Here is a 20582-nt window from a genome sequence, read left to right on the forward strand (position 1 = left end):
TAATTGATATTTATACATTTTGGTTAGCACAAAAAGAAATAAAATATTATTATTTTTCGAATTTGGTTAAACGACTGAAGCCGGTGCCTCCAAATATACACAACGAAATTCCTACAGCATAAAAGAGTCATAAATGTTAAATATATGTATATATTTATTTATATTATACTAACATTGCGTACTGAACTGCGAACGCCAGTTATACGAATGTACTGTATCGGCCTGGCTTTAAAGTGCAACAACTGCCAAGATCGTGTCACCTCCTTAGATTTGTCCACAATCGTTTCCCAATGTTCATTATCGACAGATACTTGAATAGTATAACTATAAGCTTGTGCATCGCCGCCCCAAAGTAGCATCCTGTCAATTTTGGCAATAATAATATTGTCTTAGTTTAATAATCAATACAATTTATGAATAACAGGATAATTCGGCCAAGTTAAACCTTTATTTTTCATGTGAATAAACGAATGATGAAAAGCATTATAATTATTTGTTAATCAATATTAATGCAATAATATAGTTAAAAAAAAAAAGAATAAAATTCATAATTATGCAAGTTCCTAAGATTTTTCAAATTAAAATTATGATCAAAATCATTTTAATTTTGTTTTTATCATTTTTGTTAATGTTGTCCATTTACATCACCATTGATAATTTATTTAATGAAATACAGTCAATTTTTAAATTAAAGCATAAACAAGAATGCATATTATGTTGACTAGTCTATTTTTAAACCAATGAAATAATGCCAATTGGGGAAATTTGTGTTCATACATTCTAAGAAACTCATTCCAGCGACTGGAAATAATAAAAAAAATGTCAAAAGAATTCTTATGAGAACCTGGTCAGATTAGTGAATAGATTGCTATTAAACTTGCAAAATATTTATGCTATTACCTCATTGATCCAAGTATATATGGCTGTGCAAGATGAACCACTATACAACCACCCGATTCCAGCCGATGCCACGTGTATTCGTTATGTCTAGACAAGCTTTCATAGTAGTAATCTAATAGCGAATAATCTCTTACACTATTTTCACCTTTGATTACAGATGCATTCATATATCTTTTAGCGACATTTAACACGTGTTTCGGAGCTTGATTAAAATCAATAAATTAGAAAAATGTATACAAGGTCATTTATCGTGAACCACCCAATATATCATAGGTTTGAATAAGAAATTTAATATATTTTATTACATGATGTTTTTATACGATATGATCTCATTTTTTTTTTTACATTTTTTGTTGTTTTCCCCGCTCCCAACTTAGTTTTTTTGATAGCAACTTTTTAAATTGGGAATAATGAACTAAAAATGTTGACTGGTTGAGAACCAGTTTTAAACAACTATTATTAAAGTCATAAAAGTTGAAAAGTTAGGATAGGAGGCGAAGTGCGGGCACTTAAAAACGATACAACAGTCCACCTTTCCTGAGGCCCTAAATTTGAAACTTAACGCATACATTTCATTAAAATGTTAATGAAATGTATGCGTTAAGTTTCAAAATTTGATGTAAAAAAACTCTGTTGGGTGTGATGCCAGTGTATATAATATTTTGAAACAAAAAATGATATCTCTTATTCAACTCTATCAGATATTGAGTGGTCACGATAAAATAATTATTTTGTAGTATATACCTACATAATATATTATCATTTTTTATTATTCTAAAAATAAGATACTTAATTTTATATGTTACCGACTAATCCATTTATGATATCCACCTTGTGATTTAGGCTTGTATTGTAATTGACATCCCTAATGTTAAAAAGCTCATTAGCAGTACTTTTGGTTCCAACAAAACGTATATACCGAACTATGAGGGGGTGAAACCACAATTGTTGAGTTGATCGACAATTATAATTTGAATGATCTATTAAAGTATTCCAATGTTGTTGATCCATTGAAACTTCAATGTAATAAGAGTAAAACCTATAGTATTAAACAAATAGAAATACTTGTAGAGTAGTGATTTGTAAAAAAGTATAGAAAATTACATTTTAAGAAAACATTTTTTAGAAATGTGGTCAAATATTGAATACAATTTATCAACAACTATTTCTTAATAAACAATAATTTTTCAAATATTAATAAATTTGTTTGCTCTACTTTTAATTAAAATACATTTTAGTCGAATAAAATTGTTATACATAAGTTAAAACAATTATAAATCAAATTTTTACAAATTTTTCAAAAACATTTTTTATTAAATTTAATGACAATTTTAATTTAAAATATTTTTATTTTAGAAACATACTTTGGATTCGTGCCATCTCCATCCGACAACATTAATTCAATATAATTTATAAAAGATGGATTTTGCAACATTATCATTCTAGTACCCCCGGCAAGGCTATCGATGGGTGGAAAACACTGACACCAACCAATTAGATTCAGATTTTGTCCTAAAAAACAAAACAATTAAAACCAACATTATTTGCGAATTACAGATTGATGTTTACAGCAAGCATACTTAGCTGTCCTCGAAATTGAGGCTTATCTGATGACGTCTTGTTTCTACATTGCACGGCATCTGCAATTTTACTACCCAGTGTTTTCCTAGCCTCAAAAAGTTCTTCATCACTCATTAACGGATATCTGACGGCGGATAAAACTTTGTTTTGAGTATCAGGATTCAGGTCGTATTGGTTCTCATTGATCCAGCGAAAAACCGCGCGGAATATATCAATTTCGTTTGCATAAAACGAGTCACGAATGAGAATTTCATAGAGATCTTCCTGAAAATAAAAATTGTGTCTAAACTTTTCACCTGAATTAAACAATACATTTTTTTTATTAAAACAAAGTCATTACGGATGACAATGAGAGAAAATCTTCAGACTGCAATACTCTCAAAGCGTTGTTTTCTATAAAGTTAAGAGATTCGACTTCTTGCTGCGTGCATTGGTAAAGTCGAGTCATATTAAAGTACGAACAAACATTGTCTACTTCAATGTCTTTTTTCAAATACTCGTTTAGTGACGTATTTAAGGTTAAAACATGAAATAAATCTGAAATCCTTATTAGTTCCAAAACCTCTTCAACCTAAATAATAAAAAATAAATAATGTGATTAATAATTTAGTTTATTAGATCAAACACCTACATCGGCCAAACAATCACACAACCGTAAAAAATTATATTGTGTCGTTTAATAACCACTAAGCTACGTCAATTATTTGTTACCTTTAGACCAGTGAAATTTATATGACCAGTATAAATATATTCAAGCAGTATTTTAAATATGGAGACTAGGACTTCATTAATTTCCATCATATCCTGATAAGTTTCTTTATGGCCTCCATAAAATGCTCTCCTAAGAATAATACACAATATTACTACAAACATTAAATTATAAAGTAAAACGATACCCTTTATACGGGTAAGCTAAACAAATGTAAAACAATTATTTTTAATTTGTATAAACGTCCCTCGGCATATACCATTTAGTTTCACAAGATGGGTGCTACGTTAAAAATAAGTGAGAGTAATTAAAAATATTGTGGTCTCGTTTTTGGTTACATCGAACCAGAAAAACTGGTCATAATAATTATACGGTTTGAACCCGGTATGACGTGGAATGTCACACTTACAAGTAAATAAAGATTTAATTTATGTCCAACATTCAGGCCTGATATTCAAAAACTTAAGCTATACAAAAAATAATAAATAAATAATAAAACACATAGTTTTCACCCGCCCAACAAGAATGGCTTAAGGAAATATAATTAATTATATAAATAAAATACCTAAAATATTCGCTGCGCGAGGCTAATACAATACGATGGACGGGCAATTTTTCTCCCTCTACAACCAAAATAACATCTGAAAACCTTAAAAAAATATTAAAATTTTTTAATAATACACATACAAATTTATTAAGTAGCAATAAAATATGTTTAATTTCACATAATGACATTTTACTAAGAAAATAGTTTTATAATTATTATATTTCGATCTTATCTCAGTGACATATAGTCACTAGTTTAAAATGGGAAATATTATAAATAATGTATAATTTAATCTAGCAAAAAATATAAAGACCAGAAAAAGGGTAGTAGATGATCATACATTTTGAAAAGTCAGATAAATATATATGTTTTTAAGAACCAACATCATATTTCGTCACTTTTAGTTCTACCTAGTTTAAATCAAATACGAATTATTGTACTAAAATTGACAAAATGGGACAAACAAACGGCTAAATAGATAAACTTGCAAATTTTGAAAATATTAAAGTTAATAAGTCTAAATTCAATAACGGTTACCTGTTGCTTAGGTATAGGTTGCTTATGTCACTGACCAAGAATTGAGTATGGTCGATTACATTCTTTTTTTGTAATTTAATGTTATTTACCAAATACTCGCGTAGTGAATATGTTAAGTTTGAAAAACCAAATAAATCCGAAATTCTAAGTAATTCGGTAACATCTATACCCTAGGAAATAAAGAATAAAAACACATGATTTAATTTAATAGATCAAACAAACACTATCAGTCTAACGATCACACAACCCTAATGAAAATTATATTGTGCAGTTTAATAACCGCTAAGCTACGTCGATTTTTCGTTACCTTTAGATCACTTAATTTCATTCGACCAGTATAAAAGTATTCAAGAAATATTTTAAATATGGTTAATGGGGCTTCATTAATTTCCAATACGACTCGACCAGGTTTTTTAGGGATTCCATTAAATGACTTCCTAAAAATTATACACAATATTAGTAGAAACACTAAATTATGGAGTAAAACTTAGGGGTAAGCTAAACAATTGTACTTATATCATTTTTGAAATGATGAAACAGTTTTTTTGTTAGTGTCCAAATAAATAAAACAATTATTTTCAATTTTATAAACGACTATCGGCAAATACCATTTAGTCGCGTCAATAGTAAGTGGAAGTAATTAAAAAAATAGGGGTCTCATTTTAAGCCACATCGAACCAAAATGTCCAATGGTCATTCTACTGGGCGAGCCCGATGATCCGGTTTGACGTGGAATGCCCCGTATACAGGTAGATAAAGATTTAATTTATATCCAACTTTCAGGCCTTATGTTCAAAACTAGAGGCACAAAAAAAACAGTTTTCACCCACCTAAGAAAGAAAAGCCTTAGGAATTATACTTAATGATAAGAATAAAATACCTAAAATATTCGCTGCGTGAAGCTAATATAATACGATGGGCGGACAATTGTTTTCCTTTTACAACCAAATCGACATCTGAAAGCCTGAAATAATGATTAAAATTGTTTAATAATGAACATACAAATATAATAAGTATCAATCAATTATGTGTAATTTCTAATATCATTTTTTGATCTTATCTCAGTGACTTAAATTCACTAGTTTAAAATGGAAAATAATGTAATTAATCGTAATTAATAATTTAGGGTAGAAAAAAGATATAGACAATAAAAGGGGGAGAAAATGAACTTATTTTTTTGACCGGTTAGTCAAATATTGCTAAACAATACTTTAGTTTACCTAATAATTTTTCGCCACTTTGTGTACTACCTAATTTAAAGCAAAGAAGAATTATTACACCAATTGGTGAATAAGGACACATTAACGTTTTACTTTTCCTATCTTATTACATTATTACATTTTAAAGTCAACGTATTAGAAAAACATTTTTGACTATGGTATTAAAATACTGTAAACAAGATAAACTTGTGAAATTATTAAAATAATAATAATAGGTGTAAATTTAATACCACGTACCCGTCGCTTAAATCAACATCTGAAAAACTTAAAAAAGTAATACAATTTGTTAATAATAAACATACAAATATAATAAGTATCGATAAATTATGTGTAGTTTCTAATTAATTTTTCGATCTTATCTCAGTGACTTAAATTCACTAGTTTAAATAGAAAATAATATAAGTAATGAATAATTTGGAGTAGAAAGAAGTTAAAGGCAGCAAATGGGTAGATGATGAACCAGTTTATTTTAACCTGTCAGAAAAATATATATTTTTAAATAATATCTATATCATATTTTGCCACTTTGAGTACTACCTAAATTAAATCAAATCATAATTATTATACCAAAATTGTCAAAACCGAAACACTAACGGCCTATTTTTCCTATCTTATTACACGTGTAACACGTTATAATGTTAACATAGTAGAAGGCATTTAAGCTTTGGTATTCAAAAACTGTAAACAAGGTAAACTAAATTTTTAAAATAATTAAGTTACTAGGTTCAAATTCAATACCGCATACCTTTCGCTTAGATAGAGGTTGCTTATGTCGCTGACCAATTGTTCGGTATGATCGATTTTCTTCTCAGTTGGCGCTTAAAAAAAAAAAACAGCTGATTTTTTTGGATGAGTTTGTATGCTTTATTTATTTAGGTAGCATCCTCCCACTATATTTTACATTTTTTAAAATAACTAAAATTAAAACATTTTAGTTAACATTAATATAAGACAGGTATTCAGAAATATTTTTTCATTTATCTAGTAAATAAAAACTCTGTAAACTTTTAAAATAGTAATCTTAAACTGTAACGTAAATAATAAACAATAGTCTTAGTCCTTTTAAAAATCTGTATTTTCTATTTAATTTAAATTTCTTTAAGATTTAATAACATATTTATCATCAAATAGTTTACATCCTCCCAGTTCTATCTCTAAGGGAATATGCTTAATGATAAACATGCCTCACTGAAATATCCAGTACATGGGTGTTACTTTACTTATTAAAAAATATAGCCTATTTTAGACTATGAATTTTTCTTACAGTGCTGGTTTTTTTTAATTAGATTTTTCGTGTAGTACCTTTTTCTGAATAATACTTTTTTTTTTGTGTTTGCTTCTACTTAAGAGGTTCAATGATGTATCAGTTATTTAGTTTTTATCCGAGAAGCCAGTACATTGGGGTCAAGGCATAATGGGATCAAAGCATAATGAAGACTGGGAGATCAAGGGTTTTAGGAATTATTACAACTGAAGTGATAAAATAATTTTTAAATAAACGTTTTGATGCTAATTTGTTTATTTATCAGTTTATTCTGTGCTTCGTTTGGACTTTACTGGTTTGAAAATAGTAACTACTGATTTGAATCGAAGTGTTTATTTGGAAGTGATTTTATCACTTTCAGTTGTAATAATTCCTGTAAACACGTGACATGTGTGGATGGGATGCCTCTATACCCCTATCCCACTGTACTATTTTTTTTTACATTCATATATATGTGACTCATTTTTTAAATCAATATACATTCACCGACTAAGTTGTTTTCTTACAACAAAACGGAATAAAGCTAATTTTTAAACTTTTTATTAAATTTATGTTTGTAGACTATTTTATTTTAGTAACGTGTAGACAAAATTCATACAATCAATGTTTAATAATATATTTGTGTCTAAAGAAAATTATAGAAAAATAATTTGTTTGTTATTATTCAATTACTCGACCATCTCCCACTAATAAAATATTATTGACATTTTCATGTCTTTGCTCTGGCACATAACCGAAAAAAGCGTTATGAAAAATGCGTAACGAAGGGGGTGGGAGATAGGGGTGGAGTATAGAAGTTGGGAGATAGAGGTGTAATATAGAGGTTGGGAGATAGAGGTGGAATATAGAGGTTGGGAGATAGGGGGTTTGATGTAGCGCGTGAGAGATAATGGGTGGGAGATAGGGGTAGGAGATATGGGGATGGAAGATGGGGGTAGGAGATAGGGGTGAAAGATAGGGGTGGAAGATAGGGGTGGAAGATAGGGGTAGGAGATAAGGGTAAGAGATAACAGATATGTTGTACGTTCAACGAACAAATTAGAACTAAATGATAATTTCAAAATAAAGTAAGGGACCAAATTCTCTATGAACTGTTTTAAGCCAGCTATTAAACACTACAATATTAGCCAAAAACTTGATGTTTTAACATACTAGCTTGTTACTGCTTCTTAATATACTATATCAATATCTATAATTCCACCACTACTCTAAATTTATTCTGTACTTCAACGAGACATGAAAATGCTCTTTCGTGGTTGCAGACTCGGCTGAAAAACTTTTATCTTTACCTATCACAAATGGTGATAAATGTATTGAATGTGTGTATGTGTATTTAGCAGTAAACTACTGTCATGGTTATTGCGCTTGGACCAATGACAACGTGGGGATATGGTTAGGCTGATACGAGAAGTTTGGGGCAACGATGATATGTCCACGTGAAATATATGTATGAGCTTAATTTGGGAGGGGGTAGGAACATCAAAATTTGTGAAAAATTAAGATCACATTATATCAAAGCATTTTGGAAAAAAAAAATTCAATTAATAATTAAATCCAGTAAGATATTGAGTGGTTCACGATAAGTAGATCCACCTGTATATGTTATATTATTTATTATAATATATGTATATATCATAACAAATGAAATAATAATTGATACCAATATGATAGTAATATTAACAAAAGCTAGCTGGCTGTTACACGTGGGCCAATGACAGTGCAGGGATTTGGTTGGGCTGAGACGGCAAGTGCGGGACAATGAAATGAGTATTCCACCTATTGTTTTTAGACATTTTCAACATAAATTTGTTATTGGGCTGGTTACAAACAAAAATTTAAGTAGACAATTTTGCGTGGATAAAAGAGCGGTCCAGTATACTTGTTTATCAAAGTGTATGTATTACTACTTTTGATTCAACAACAAAAAAACCTTAGTCGCGATAAGTTTCATAATTATGTACATAACTTATGAAATTATTTTGATGTTTATATAATATTATATGTACCTGCAGTTGACCATAAAATAATACAGGCTATGAAATAAATCAGCATAGTGTTATAATACATGTTAATATAATATAAAACGTTGAACACTTTACAAAAAAATATAAAGAAATTTTGTTTAACAGGTATTGTAAACCAACTTGAATACGTAGTTCTATTACAATAACGTACAGTTTTCTTCTACGCTTAACGGGATATATTATAAACGAGTCATTTTGTTTACATATAGTGTAGAGATATTTGTAAAAGCGCACATATTGTGTATTGTTAAACGTTAAACACATATCTGAAGCTGACGTCAGTGTTCTTGTTCATATGCACGATTGAAAACACCCAAGGGCCTCTTAAACACATAAAGGTATAGTAAATAAGTAAAAAAATTGTATTCCCGTGAATTGTTCAAATAACGAAAAAAAGGCCTCTCAGTCTATGTACAATTTATGTGGTAAAACGAAAGCAGAAAACAATTTTGCACGTATATTGTTCAAATAACGATATGTTTTCATTTAAACTAAAAAAATGTGAAGGTAACCTATGTACGAGTTTATAAAAAAATGGGTTTCTATAGAAAATACACAGGTGTAGAGGCCTTTTAATAATTTCAAGGTGGATTTTGTTCGATTACTTTAAACACGGCCCATGTATCAGTTCACAAAAAAGTAGAAAATGATTTATATAATTGGTTTGATTTTTGCAAAATAAGAGCCGTTTAAATTGCGAAAAAATAGAATCAAATAAATAAAACTGTACTGATTGGAAATGTTTTAGAGATCGAGGTCTGCCTGGAATTAGCGTCATCAATATATTTTATGTCAAACATTCACTTCCATACCTAATTCATTTCTTTATTTTTTTTTGTTGTATTTTATGCCATAATACAATTTAGTACATAGCAAATAATAAAGTTTTAATCTAATATATAAAATCGTAAGGGCTTATCGCGGTACACTATATTTGAACTTGGAAAAGAAAATAATCTAAACCAGATGTCACGAGTCTGTCTGATAGCAACGCGCGCGCATTTGTCAATTATGGCCTATCGGCTATCGGTCATTCGTGTTTGACAGTTGACACGCTATATTAATTGAAATGTTTATTTTCTATTAATTTGTTAAATAATATTAACGTATATATAATATATTCGCCTTTTTCCGTTTTATCGTGTACGGTGTTTGAGATCTATCATGTTTAAGTGTGAAGAAGTGACGGTGCCGTCGTCCGTATATACTGATAAGAGATTCCGTTGTTATATATATGTCAATTTTGTTTACCTGTAAAGTTGCATACAAATCTCTTATCTAATTAAACATGAGTGTTTAAATGACCCTAGCATTTAAGAGATTCGTTTCAAATTAATAATGACAGTACTTCTTTTTGATTTCGTAAAAGTCTTATCAATGTTGGTGTATTTTATACACTTCATTTTATAGTAAGTAAGATTTTTGCTCCAGTTGTTGTATTATTGATAGCATAAAACATTTATGGCGGGCTGCGACTTGCATAAACGTTCAGTAAAGATTTAATGATCCCATTTGTTATATGAACATAATATATTCAGTGGCGTTTAAACACAATTTAGTTGCCTGTGAATGGTCCATTAATACTTAATAAACTATTAAAATGATAAACTTTTTATGCAACTTGGCATCCTACTTTTAAAATTTAAATAATGTAAACAATAGCTCTATAATTATCAGTAAAAGGATTCTCAAGAACACTTGGTGTGTAGCAATTACCAATTGACACTTTCTTTTTTATATTTAACACAATAATAAAGCAATTGTCACTATAAGTATGATTCAACTTTAAACATCTCTGTAGCTATAATAGGTGAAAATTTGATATTTTGTTCGGATTCAGAGTTTTTTACAAAGTATTATTATTGTCTCTTTTTATAAACATTCAATTAGTATAAGAAAAACGTTAAGTGACTTATGGTTATATATATATATATATATATATATATATATATAAAGTTTTATACAATTTTACATTTATGTATGTATACTATATAATGCTTGATGTTTTAAAAACGAAATTTCATGATATTATTTTTTTATTACATAAATAACATAGTTAAAAAAAAAAAAATTCAGTTTTGTTTTAATTTAAATGGAGTTTAAGTATTAAATTCAAATACTTTTTATTTGAATTAATTTTTTACAAAGTAATAGTTTACTTAGTAATAGTAGAATACCTACATATTTAGTAACAAAAAATAAATACCAATTTATTCATTATCATATGGATGTGGACAATAACTTTTTAAATAAATAGGTAATACTTACATTTATGTTTAAAAAATATGTACTTCTAACAAGTTATTTTTAAAATAGTTAAATAATATATCTGTAGCACTAAATTAAAATTGCCAATAACAGAACGATAGATTTTTATTAGTACTGCAGCTAATTTGTGTGTTACACTATTATGTTGTATTTTAAAATACAACACATACATTTGATAACTTTATCATTATATAATATAGAGATGAAATATTTATTAGTATTCTTTTTGCCAGTTGTCTAAGATCATTATTACTTATTACCTATATAAATGTATATGATCACTATCAAGTACTCATCTGTTTGGGGTTTTTTAAAATTATTTTTTGACTTAATTCGTTGTTTTAATATTTTAACTTTGGAAAATTCAGACATTGTAGGTGGTCTATGCGGAAATCAACAATTCATGCTAAAAAAAAGCTAATAATTGTCATTAAAGTTGAAACTGTAGTTTGTTTTATAATATTCTTTGAAATTAATTCAAATATATATTTTACTTTTTTCAGTCATATATCTGATTTCACTTTTCAGATAAATTTTTTTTAGGAAGTATTATTTTAAATTATTTACCTATCTAAAAGTAACATTTATACATGGATTAATTAAAAAATGTTTATTGTTGTTAATAATCACATTGAGATTTGTGATTCGTGACTGGTTATTTGCAATTGTAATGTAAAACTCATGGAAGAATACCGTTACAAACATATTTATCTTCCATTTGCCGCCGAGTGTTGCCAAGCTTTAAATAATAGTTTCAGCCAATAAGAAATCGCCAACAACAAAATAGTCATAAGAGCAAAAAAAACACGTCTCCAAATTACTATACAAACAAGAACAAGAAGTGTCTTCTATTCAACAAACACCGGTTGTCTAGATTATTTATCGGTCCGATCAAATTTTGTACGTTTATTCCGGTTATAATTCAATCAAGTGTATGCCACACGTTTACTTAAATTAATATTTTTGAAATTGTTACATCTTCATAATGAAGCTCATACACGGACTAGTAGTATTTTCAGGATTTTTATTAAATTCTCTATTAGCTGATTCCGTTGTTGATCTTTCCGACTCAGATTTTGAATCTTCTGTAGCACAATATGACACATCTTTGGTCATGTTTTATGCCCCATGGTAAGAAACCTTACACGTCTCATTTATGCTTGTTCGACATTTTTTATACCTATGTTATTTTTTCTCTTAGGTGTGGTCATTGTAAGAAACTCAAACCCGAGTTCGAAATAGCAGCTAAAAGTTTACTGAAAGAAGATCCTCCAGTTACATTAGCTAAGGTAAAACAAGTTCTTTTGATTCTAAAACCTAACTTTTTTTTGAAAGTATTAATTTGATGAAAAAACATTTGTTTACTTGCTATAGATTATCGTCTAATTTCTGTGTGCAAGTGACTTTTTATTTTATGTCTCCTCTTCACATATTATATCACTACAAGTACTATTACTCTTAAAAAAACCAGTACAGTGGGGTCGGTGCATAGTGGGGACGGAGCATAGTTGGGTCGGGGCATATTGGGGACGGGGAGGTCACAGGTTTACAGGAATTTTTAAATCTGAAAGTGATAAATCACTTTCGAAAAAACGCTTCGATGCAAATCGGTAGTTAGTATTTTCAAGCCAGTACAGTCCAAACCAAGCACAGTGTAAACCAGCAAAGTTAGAAAGTTTTAAATGAAGGTTCTGTATTTACAAATGAGCATCAAAGCGTTAATTTGAAAGTGATTTTATCCGAGAGGACTAGTACAGTAGAGTATTGGCATAATGTAATCAAAGCAATGAGGAAACGGAGAGGTCACAGGTCTACTAGAATTATTATAAATAAAAGTGATAAAATTGAATTAAATCGCTTTCAAATAAACGCTTTGATGCTCATTTGTAAAAACAGAACCTTCATTTAAAACTAACTTTGCTGGTTTATACTGTGCTTGGTTTGGACTGTACTGGCTTGAAAATACTAACTACCGATTTGCATCGAAGCGTTTTTTCGAAAGTGATTTTATCACTTTCAGATTTAAAAATTCCTGTGAACCTGTGACCTCCCCGTCCCCAATATGCCCCGACCCAACTATGATCCGTCCCCACTATGCACCGACCCCACTGTACTGGTTTTTTTTTTTTTTTTGCAAAAACTTAGTGCAACAAATAACATTTTTCCCCTATAATATATTTTATCACTACATAGTTATTACACATCTCAATTTTTGTCATTTTTTAATAATTTTTATAATTTGGGGTTAAAAGTCTTCTTTTTTTAAACAACACCTGATCACTATAAGGTGCATGGCTTTTTCTTGTCAAGTAAGTTTTGCTCACCAAAATAGCTGAAACTTAAATAATCATCTGTTAAAAAGTAAATCTTAACTAAAAAATAAATTGTTCCAGTAGATAAAAAAAAAGTGTGTCGACATGATTAAAATTTAAATATTATACTTCATAATTTTCTAGAGAAAATTTTTTTTAAATAACCCCTCTATTTAAATAACATTCTTAATCATTATTATAAGCCAGAAAGAACGGAAGATTTACATTGCTTAACTACTTAACATTTTTTATATCATATTTTTCCTAGGCAGTTGTTGTAATATAAATTATTTAATTTTTATTAAAAATAATAGATAGGCTATAATTATGTATCAATCCAATCAGGACCATTTAGTGAGAGAATTTCACAAATTTATTAACAGTTTATATATTTTTGTTGTTATGAAAAATGAGAAAACCTTGATAAACTAAACTATACTTGTTGTATCGTTATCACTTATCAGGTTCAGCTCATTCAAAGTGTCTTTGTGTCGATTATAGCTTTTCTGCATAAAGTTAATTTTTGTAAAAGTGTCGCTTACACCAATTAGCCTTCAAACAGTTAAACTACTAAAATTCAAACCAATGTATAAACATGTCTTCCTACCAAGTATAGATTGGTTATATTGGCACCAGTTCTGACAAATCAATTTATTCAAAATTTAAAATGATCTGGTTTTTATCTTAATTCATATTATATCAAATTTTCATGATTTCAACCTCTCAATTGTGTCCAAATGACATGAAAAAAATACTGGCAAATCGTAACAGTGAATGTACAAATTCATGTATAACATGTTCAATGACATGACTTACAATAATCATTGTTACAGTGTAGTTGTTTACCAGCATTTATTTAAAATCATTTAGAGACTATTGGGAGGTGGAGACCATAAACATTTGAAATAGACCAAAATAAGGGGCACTTTATTAGATAAACATATATCTAATAGTCTATATATGACAAAACACTACTAAATTGGTTAGAACAACTGAAATTTTAGGTGATGTATAATAAATTACACTTAATAGAATATTATATAAACATATAAGTATAACATTGGATTACTCTTTCTGTAGGTGGATTGTACTGAAGCTGGAAAAGAAACTTGCAACAAATTTGGCGTCTCTGGATATCCTACACTTAAAATATTCCGAAATGGAGAAATGTCTAAAGAGTATAGTGGTCCCAGAGATGCCGGTAAAAAAACTATTATATACCATGTCTTAGTATTTATAAGAAAATTATTAGTATATTTAAAAGATATTAATATACATTTTTATGATGCTATCAGAGCCGTAGTGAGTTGGAGGGCAAATACCCGGTGAGTCGCTTTTGTTCCAGAACATAAGTGTGACAATATGTGACATAATAGTCATGTCTTGATGTTTTAATAAATCAAAAAAGCAATTTTGCAGTAATCATGGGCCATCTTTAAAATGTCTTACCTGACATTCCCAGTCTGGCCTAGGATGATAATAACTTTATTTATTTTTAATTTTCGAAATTATGGGAGTACATAAAGTGTGTTGCATCTTTTCCGCTTTAGATTTTTTCTCTTTTTTACTTTTCATCTTAAAAATTTAGTATTCATTGAATGGGCTATTATTTAACCAATAACCTTTGTACTTAATTCTTGAAAATTCCAAAAAAAAATAATTTGTGTTATTTCTTTTCTGGTCAATTTAAGAACATTAAAATAATGACGTAGGAAGTTATTATAATTATTTTTTTAATAATCATTATTTATTTTATTTATAGATGGTATTGTTAAGTACATGAAATCACAAGTAGGACCAAGCTCAAGGACTCTTGCCCCATTGGAATCAGTCGAGCTGTTGAAATCTAAGGATGATGTTGTTGTTATTGGACTGTTCTAAACTGAAACTGATCTCAAAGGAAAATTCATACAATTAGCTAACAAGTTACGTAAAAAGGTCAACTTCGGGCACACCACATCTGAATCAGTGTTGGATAAATTCAACTACAAGTAAGTAAAAAAAAACGGAAACTATTTCTAAAAATAACATAATATTTTGTATTTTATTTAAAAGTATCTAAATAATTTAAGAATTTTGAAGATGATTTTATTGTTTACGATGGGGAAGAATCAGCATCTGCATTGGAATCGTGGATTACTTCCCACTAGTAAATAATGCATAAATTAATACAAATTAATTATACAAATCAGTTATTAATTTTTTTTTTTATTAGAAATAACAATCTGTACAAAATAAGTGTACAATAAGTTTTTTTTTGTTGACATTTTTAATTACATAGCATCAGTAACTATTTAAACTATTTTGAATTTATTGTTTAGTTCTAGTTTGATCGTTGTAAATACAACACATAATTTAAAATAATAGCGTCACGCTTTTTTTGTAACACTTTTTTCGGTTATGTGCTAGAGCTAATTACCACCCCCAACCCCATTCCCACGTGAATAGTAAAAAATAATTAGTTAAGCATATAATAAAATGCATAGGGGACCTCTCGGGGTATATTTATAGGTAATATGGAGAAAGATAGCAGACCTATGTATGGGGAGATTTATGTTAATTAGCTTTTGATCTTATAAAATAAGATTGTATGAACTTTAACGGTGTTCGATACTTCGGTATTTTTGGCATGTTCGGTGTTTAAAATTTTATTGATCTTTCTTATTTATTTCTCAGTATTAACTTTTAATCCTATCCTCGCGCGTTTCCTGGTTGGACGACTTCGTTAGTAATAAATTATCCTAAATCTTTTAATCTTTTTACTCCTATTCTAAAACAATACGGTGTTCGTGGATTCCATGCAACCGTGGTCTAATATATGTGACTATTCAAATTTCTATTCCTTATATTGTGGGTCGTATAGCAACTTGTTATATTAACTACACCGAGGAGCACATATTGAGAGTGTGTTAGACCCTTTTATATTTTTCATATTAAAATAATTAATTTATTATTGAAAATCTTAATTTAATTATTGTATAAAGACTCCTTTTAACGGTGCTCGTACATAAGGGTATTAAACCGTGCTCGAGGAGTGTTTTCATTTAAATTACGGTGTTCGTGTGTTACACATACAACCGTATTTGTAGCAGTTATTAATTGATGTATATATTTTATTTCTTTATTACATTATCTTACTTATTATTTATTAAAAGGAAAATTGCATAAAATATTAATAAAAGAATCATTGTATTTATTTAAATATAAAACTGAGTCTTATATTATTCTTTATCGATAGAGTAAAAATTAAGACATAAAGAAAACAATCAAAGAAGGGATCGTTTCAAACCCCAAATTCATTCCCACCCCTAACCCCATACCTCTTATCTCTAATCTCTTAGCTCTTCCCCTATCCCCTTTTCCTATTTCTTGCCATACCCCTATCTCCTATTTTTTATCTCTAATCTCTTATCTCTTATTAGATAAGAGCGTAACGCTTTTTTCGGTCATGTGCCAGAGTTAATTCCCTACTATCACCAATAGAACTCCAAAATTATTTTAAAGTATATCGTATTTTGTATAATTACTCAAATTATCAAAACTATAATGTATTTATTTGTGGTCATTTATGTAATGATTTCTTGCAATTTATGAATCAACAACTATAAGTTTATCAGGTTTTTCTGGTCAGGTGGCACTGCTGACAGCTTTCCTGTTCACACATTATGTCATTGTATCGTTGTCATCAGACTTGCTGATTATACATATTGTATAATCAGATTTTGTATCACATTTTGTATAGATTGTAAACAAAGAAAATATATTTTTAATAAAAAAAATAAAAAGTTTATCAGGTAACACGACAGAGTTTTCAACGAATTTTTTCCCAACACTTACTGTAGCAGAGGACTCAGAAATAGCGTTATTTTCTCCGCTCACCGGAAAATCATTGAATCATAAATATGTTATAAGCTATAGCATTACGGTCCGTATAACCGCCATTATTTTTTAACATGTACCTATTTGTTTTATCGCTGGTGGTCATTTTAAACATATTTGTCCGTAACGTAACGCTGGATGTCACACTCAGAGGCGGTGGTGAGAAGAGGAGGAGATTAAAAAATATGAAATTAAAGATAAAAATTAAGATAATGTATGAGATATAAGGCATTAGAGATAAAAAATACGAGTCTTAATAATAGAGATATTTATTTCTGGTTTACATCATTTCATCTTTAATATGTAGTGCCGGACACTCGATTTTATAATATTGTTTATTTATTTATTCATGGTTTTTTTGTTGCCTACCGTATTATGCAATAGTTATTCAGAAATTGTTAAAATCTAACAAGGCTCGACGAGGACAAAAAAAAAGAATAAAAACAATTAACAGATTGCGAAAACTTTAATATTTATTTTCAACCATAAAATCAACCGATATGTTTCATCTTAAGTGAATACAAGTGATATAACAGTAAAATATATATTAATATAGGTACTTGATATCTATAAATTTAATTAAGCGAAAAAGAACCAAAACAATTATTATTTTTGGAATTTGGTTAAACGGCTGGAGCTTGAGCCGGTGCCTCCAAGTATACACAACGAAATTCCTACAGAATAAAATAATCATAAAAGTATTTTCAAAAAATACATATATTAACTGAACTAACATTGCCTGCTAAACTGCGAACGCCAGTTATACGAATGTACTGTATCGGCCTGGCTTCAAATTTCAACAACTGCCAAGATCGTGTCAGCTCCTTAGATTTGTCCACAATCGTTTTCCAATGTTCATTATCGACAGATACTTGAATAGTATAACTATAAACTTGTGCATCGCCACCCCAAAGTAGCATCCTGTCAATTTTGGCAATAATAATATTGTCTTAGTTTAATAATCAATACAATTTATGAATAACAGGATAATTCGGCCAAGTTAAACCTTTGTTTTTTATGTGAATAAACGAATGATGAAAAACATCATATAATTATTTGGTAATCAATATTAATGCAAAAATATAGTTTAAAAAAAAAAAGAACAAAATACATAATTATCCAAGTTTCTAAGATTTTTCCAATTAAAATTAGGATCAAAATCATTTTAATATTGTGTTTGTCGTTTTTGTTAATGTTGTCCATTTACATTACCATTGATAATTTATTTAATGAAATACAGACAATTTTTAAATTAAAGAAGAAAACAAGAATGCATATGATGTTGACTAGTCTATTTAGAATCAATGAAATAATGCCAATTGGGGAAATTTGTGTTAAAACATTCTAAAAAATAAATTGTCAATATAAGTCTTGTATTGGCTTGGTCAGCATAGTGAATAGATTGCTATTAAATGAACTTTAATTATATTTAGAACAATAATTACTAGTTCAATTTTTATATTTCTTTTTAATACGTTTTTTTATATTTCAAGCCCATTATTTTATAAACACGATTTTCAAAAATTTAAAATTTTGAACCACAAAATAATATTAACGTGTTATTATTGTGTACGAAATTTAAAAAGCGAATTTAACCTATTTACACTATAAAATATAGTTTGTATAAGACATCTCAAAAGTAAATTTTTTAAATCAGTTACATTGAATTACAATTATTTATTTTCGGGGTGACTTCTAATATAAAAGAACAATGACGATTATTTTAAATATTTTGGGCAATATTTTAATACCAGAATTTTCGTTTTAATACTTTTTCTCATACCTTATGTGCATAATTTTCTTTATCTCACACGCGTTTACCCAATAAGTCAAAATATGCAAAAGTATGCAATATAAGTTTATTGATTTAAAATATAATCTTTGTGAATCGAATTTATACCGTATTTTCAGGTATAAATCTGGTTTTACCATAAAAATTAGCAAACTTATTAACTGTAGCTATGAAGGAATCTTACAGGTTATGAATATGAAATCTTTAAATACTAGGCGAGTTAATTGTTATTTCATTTTTCTTTTAACTAACTAATAATTTCATTGATTGTCCCGAGTTATTATGTTTAATACATTTTAAATGTCCTTCTAGACTAAACCGAGCCAAGGAATTATTTTATATTGGTAATATTAAATCTAAATAATCTTTATATATATATATATATATATATGTATATAAAGATTATTTTTACAATTGAGCTCACGAGGCCCACGTTGGTTATGAATAATAATATTTAGGCTGACAAAACTGCACGAATTCATGTCACTGCGGCATTGTAAGTGTAATAAACTGTAAGATAAATTATACATTTGTAACACGTTCACTGTCCTGATGTTAAATTAAATAAAAAATTATCAGTCCTATGATCCATATATGGGTCACGTTAAATCTATTTAAGTAGTCCATGATCCACATGTGGTTCATTTCAAACATTTTTTTCTCTGGATATTTATTTGTATGGACTATATTCTATGAAACTCATAATAACACAATTGGACAGGTGAGATGATAGGGACTTAATTAATTAATTAATTAATTAGGGACTTATCTAAAAATAAATCATGAACCACATAGGGGTCATCGGACAGTGAACGTGGTAAGATAAGAAATTGATTTTTTATTTGCTAAATTATATTAAAAAACCAAGACTGAATAAAATTAACATATCTGTAATTAACTTGTAAATAATAGAAATGTAACATATTGCTGTATATAGTGATGTATTTATAGCAAGTCACCTAGAGCGATAAAGTTTGTTTGATGACTTCCCACTGGAAGCAATCTGTCTCCAATTACATATTTTGGTTAAAAAATAGTTTATTAGTATATTCATTCATTTTATGTGACACTAATTTACTTTTTTACACTTAATCCAATAGTTTACATTTTTTTTCTTCTATTTTGTGTTTTATCATTTTATTCACTTTATTACTTATAAAAACTTAATCGTAAACCACTAGAAAGATGTCAATAAACTCAAAATAAAAACAAATATGTATAAAATAAAATATATAATTTCATAATAGTATCTTTAATCCACGGCAAGCTCGCAACAAATACAATTATGCATATAGCTGGCATTTAGTTTAAACGCATGGATTTTGAGCCTATGTTTCTGTCATCGTAATATCTGTATCGTTGTTCTTCTGAAAAATTGAAATTAATTTCCATCCTTATGATAGTGAACAAATATATATTAGAGTATTTGTTACCGCACGATTATCTTCAACGACGTTGGAATCTCATATTACATGAGCAGGAGCCTCCAAGTATACACAACGAAAATCCTACAGCATAAAGGAGTTATATTAAAAGTAGAAAAACACTT

At 28.6% G+C, this 20582-nt stretch overlaps 1 protein-coding gene and 1 long non-coding RNA gene across 2 annotated transcripts; one reads left to right on the forward strand and one right to left on the reverse strand.

The window, feature by feature from the left end:
• Positions 1-4270: 4270 nt before the first annotated feature.
• Positions 4271-6676, reverse strand: LOC126841522 (BTB/POZ domain-containing protein 9-like). The gene is made up of 6 exons (XM_050578064.1): positions 6631-6676; positions 6240-6312; positions 5732-5758; positions 5155-5238; positions 4582-4711; positions 4271-4444 (listed from the first exon to the last, which is right to left on the reverse strand). The coding sequence occupies exons 1-6, from the start codon at positions 6674-6676 to the stop codon at positions 4271-4273; spliced, it is 534 nt and encodes a 177-aa protein (XP_050434021.1).
• A 5391-nt stretch (positions 6677-12067) lies between these two features.
• On the forward strand, positions 12068-14543 carry LOC126841543 (uncharacterized). The gene is made up of 3 exons (XR_007686187.1): positions 12068-12181; positions 12252-12339; positions 14443-14543. It is a non-coding gene; the product is annotated as an uncharacterized LOC126841543 (long non-coding RNA).
• The last annotated feature ends 6039 nt before the right edge of the window (positions 14544-20582 follow it).

The sequence above is a fragment of the Adelges cooleyi genome, unplaced genomic scaffold, assembly GCF_023614345.1.
Source record: "Adelges cooleyi isolate 19-005CV unplaced genomic scaffold, UGA_ACOO_1.1 ACOO_flye_CR_arks_rails_tigmint_CR_PRNA_39, whole genome shotgun sequence".
Lineage (NCBI taxonomy): Eukaryota > Metazoa > Arthropoda > Insecta > Hemiptera > Adelgidae > Adelges > Adelges cooleyi.

Coding starts and splice junctions, on each gene's coding strand:
- LOC126841522 (XM_050578064.1), bottom strand. CDS start 6,676: ATGTTTATCATTAAGCATATTCCCTTAGAGATAGAACTGGGAGGAT. Junction 6,313..6,630: donor AGAGATAGAACTGGGAGGAT/GTAAACTATTTG, acceptor TTTTTTTTTAAG/CGCCAACTGAGAAGAAAATC. Junction 4,712..5,154: donor TCACGCAGCGAATATTTTAG/GTATTTTATTCT, acceptor TATAATTTTTAG/GAAGTCATTTAATGGAATCC.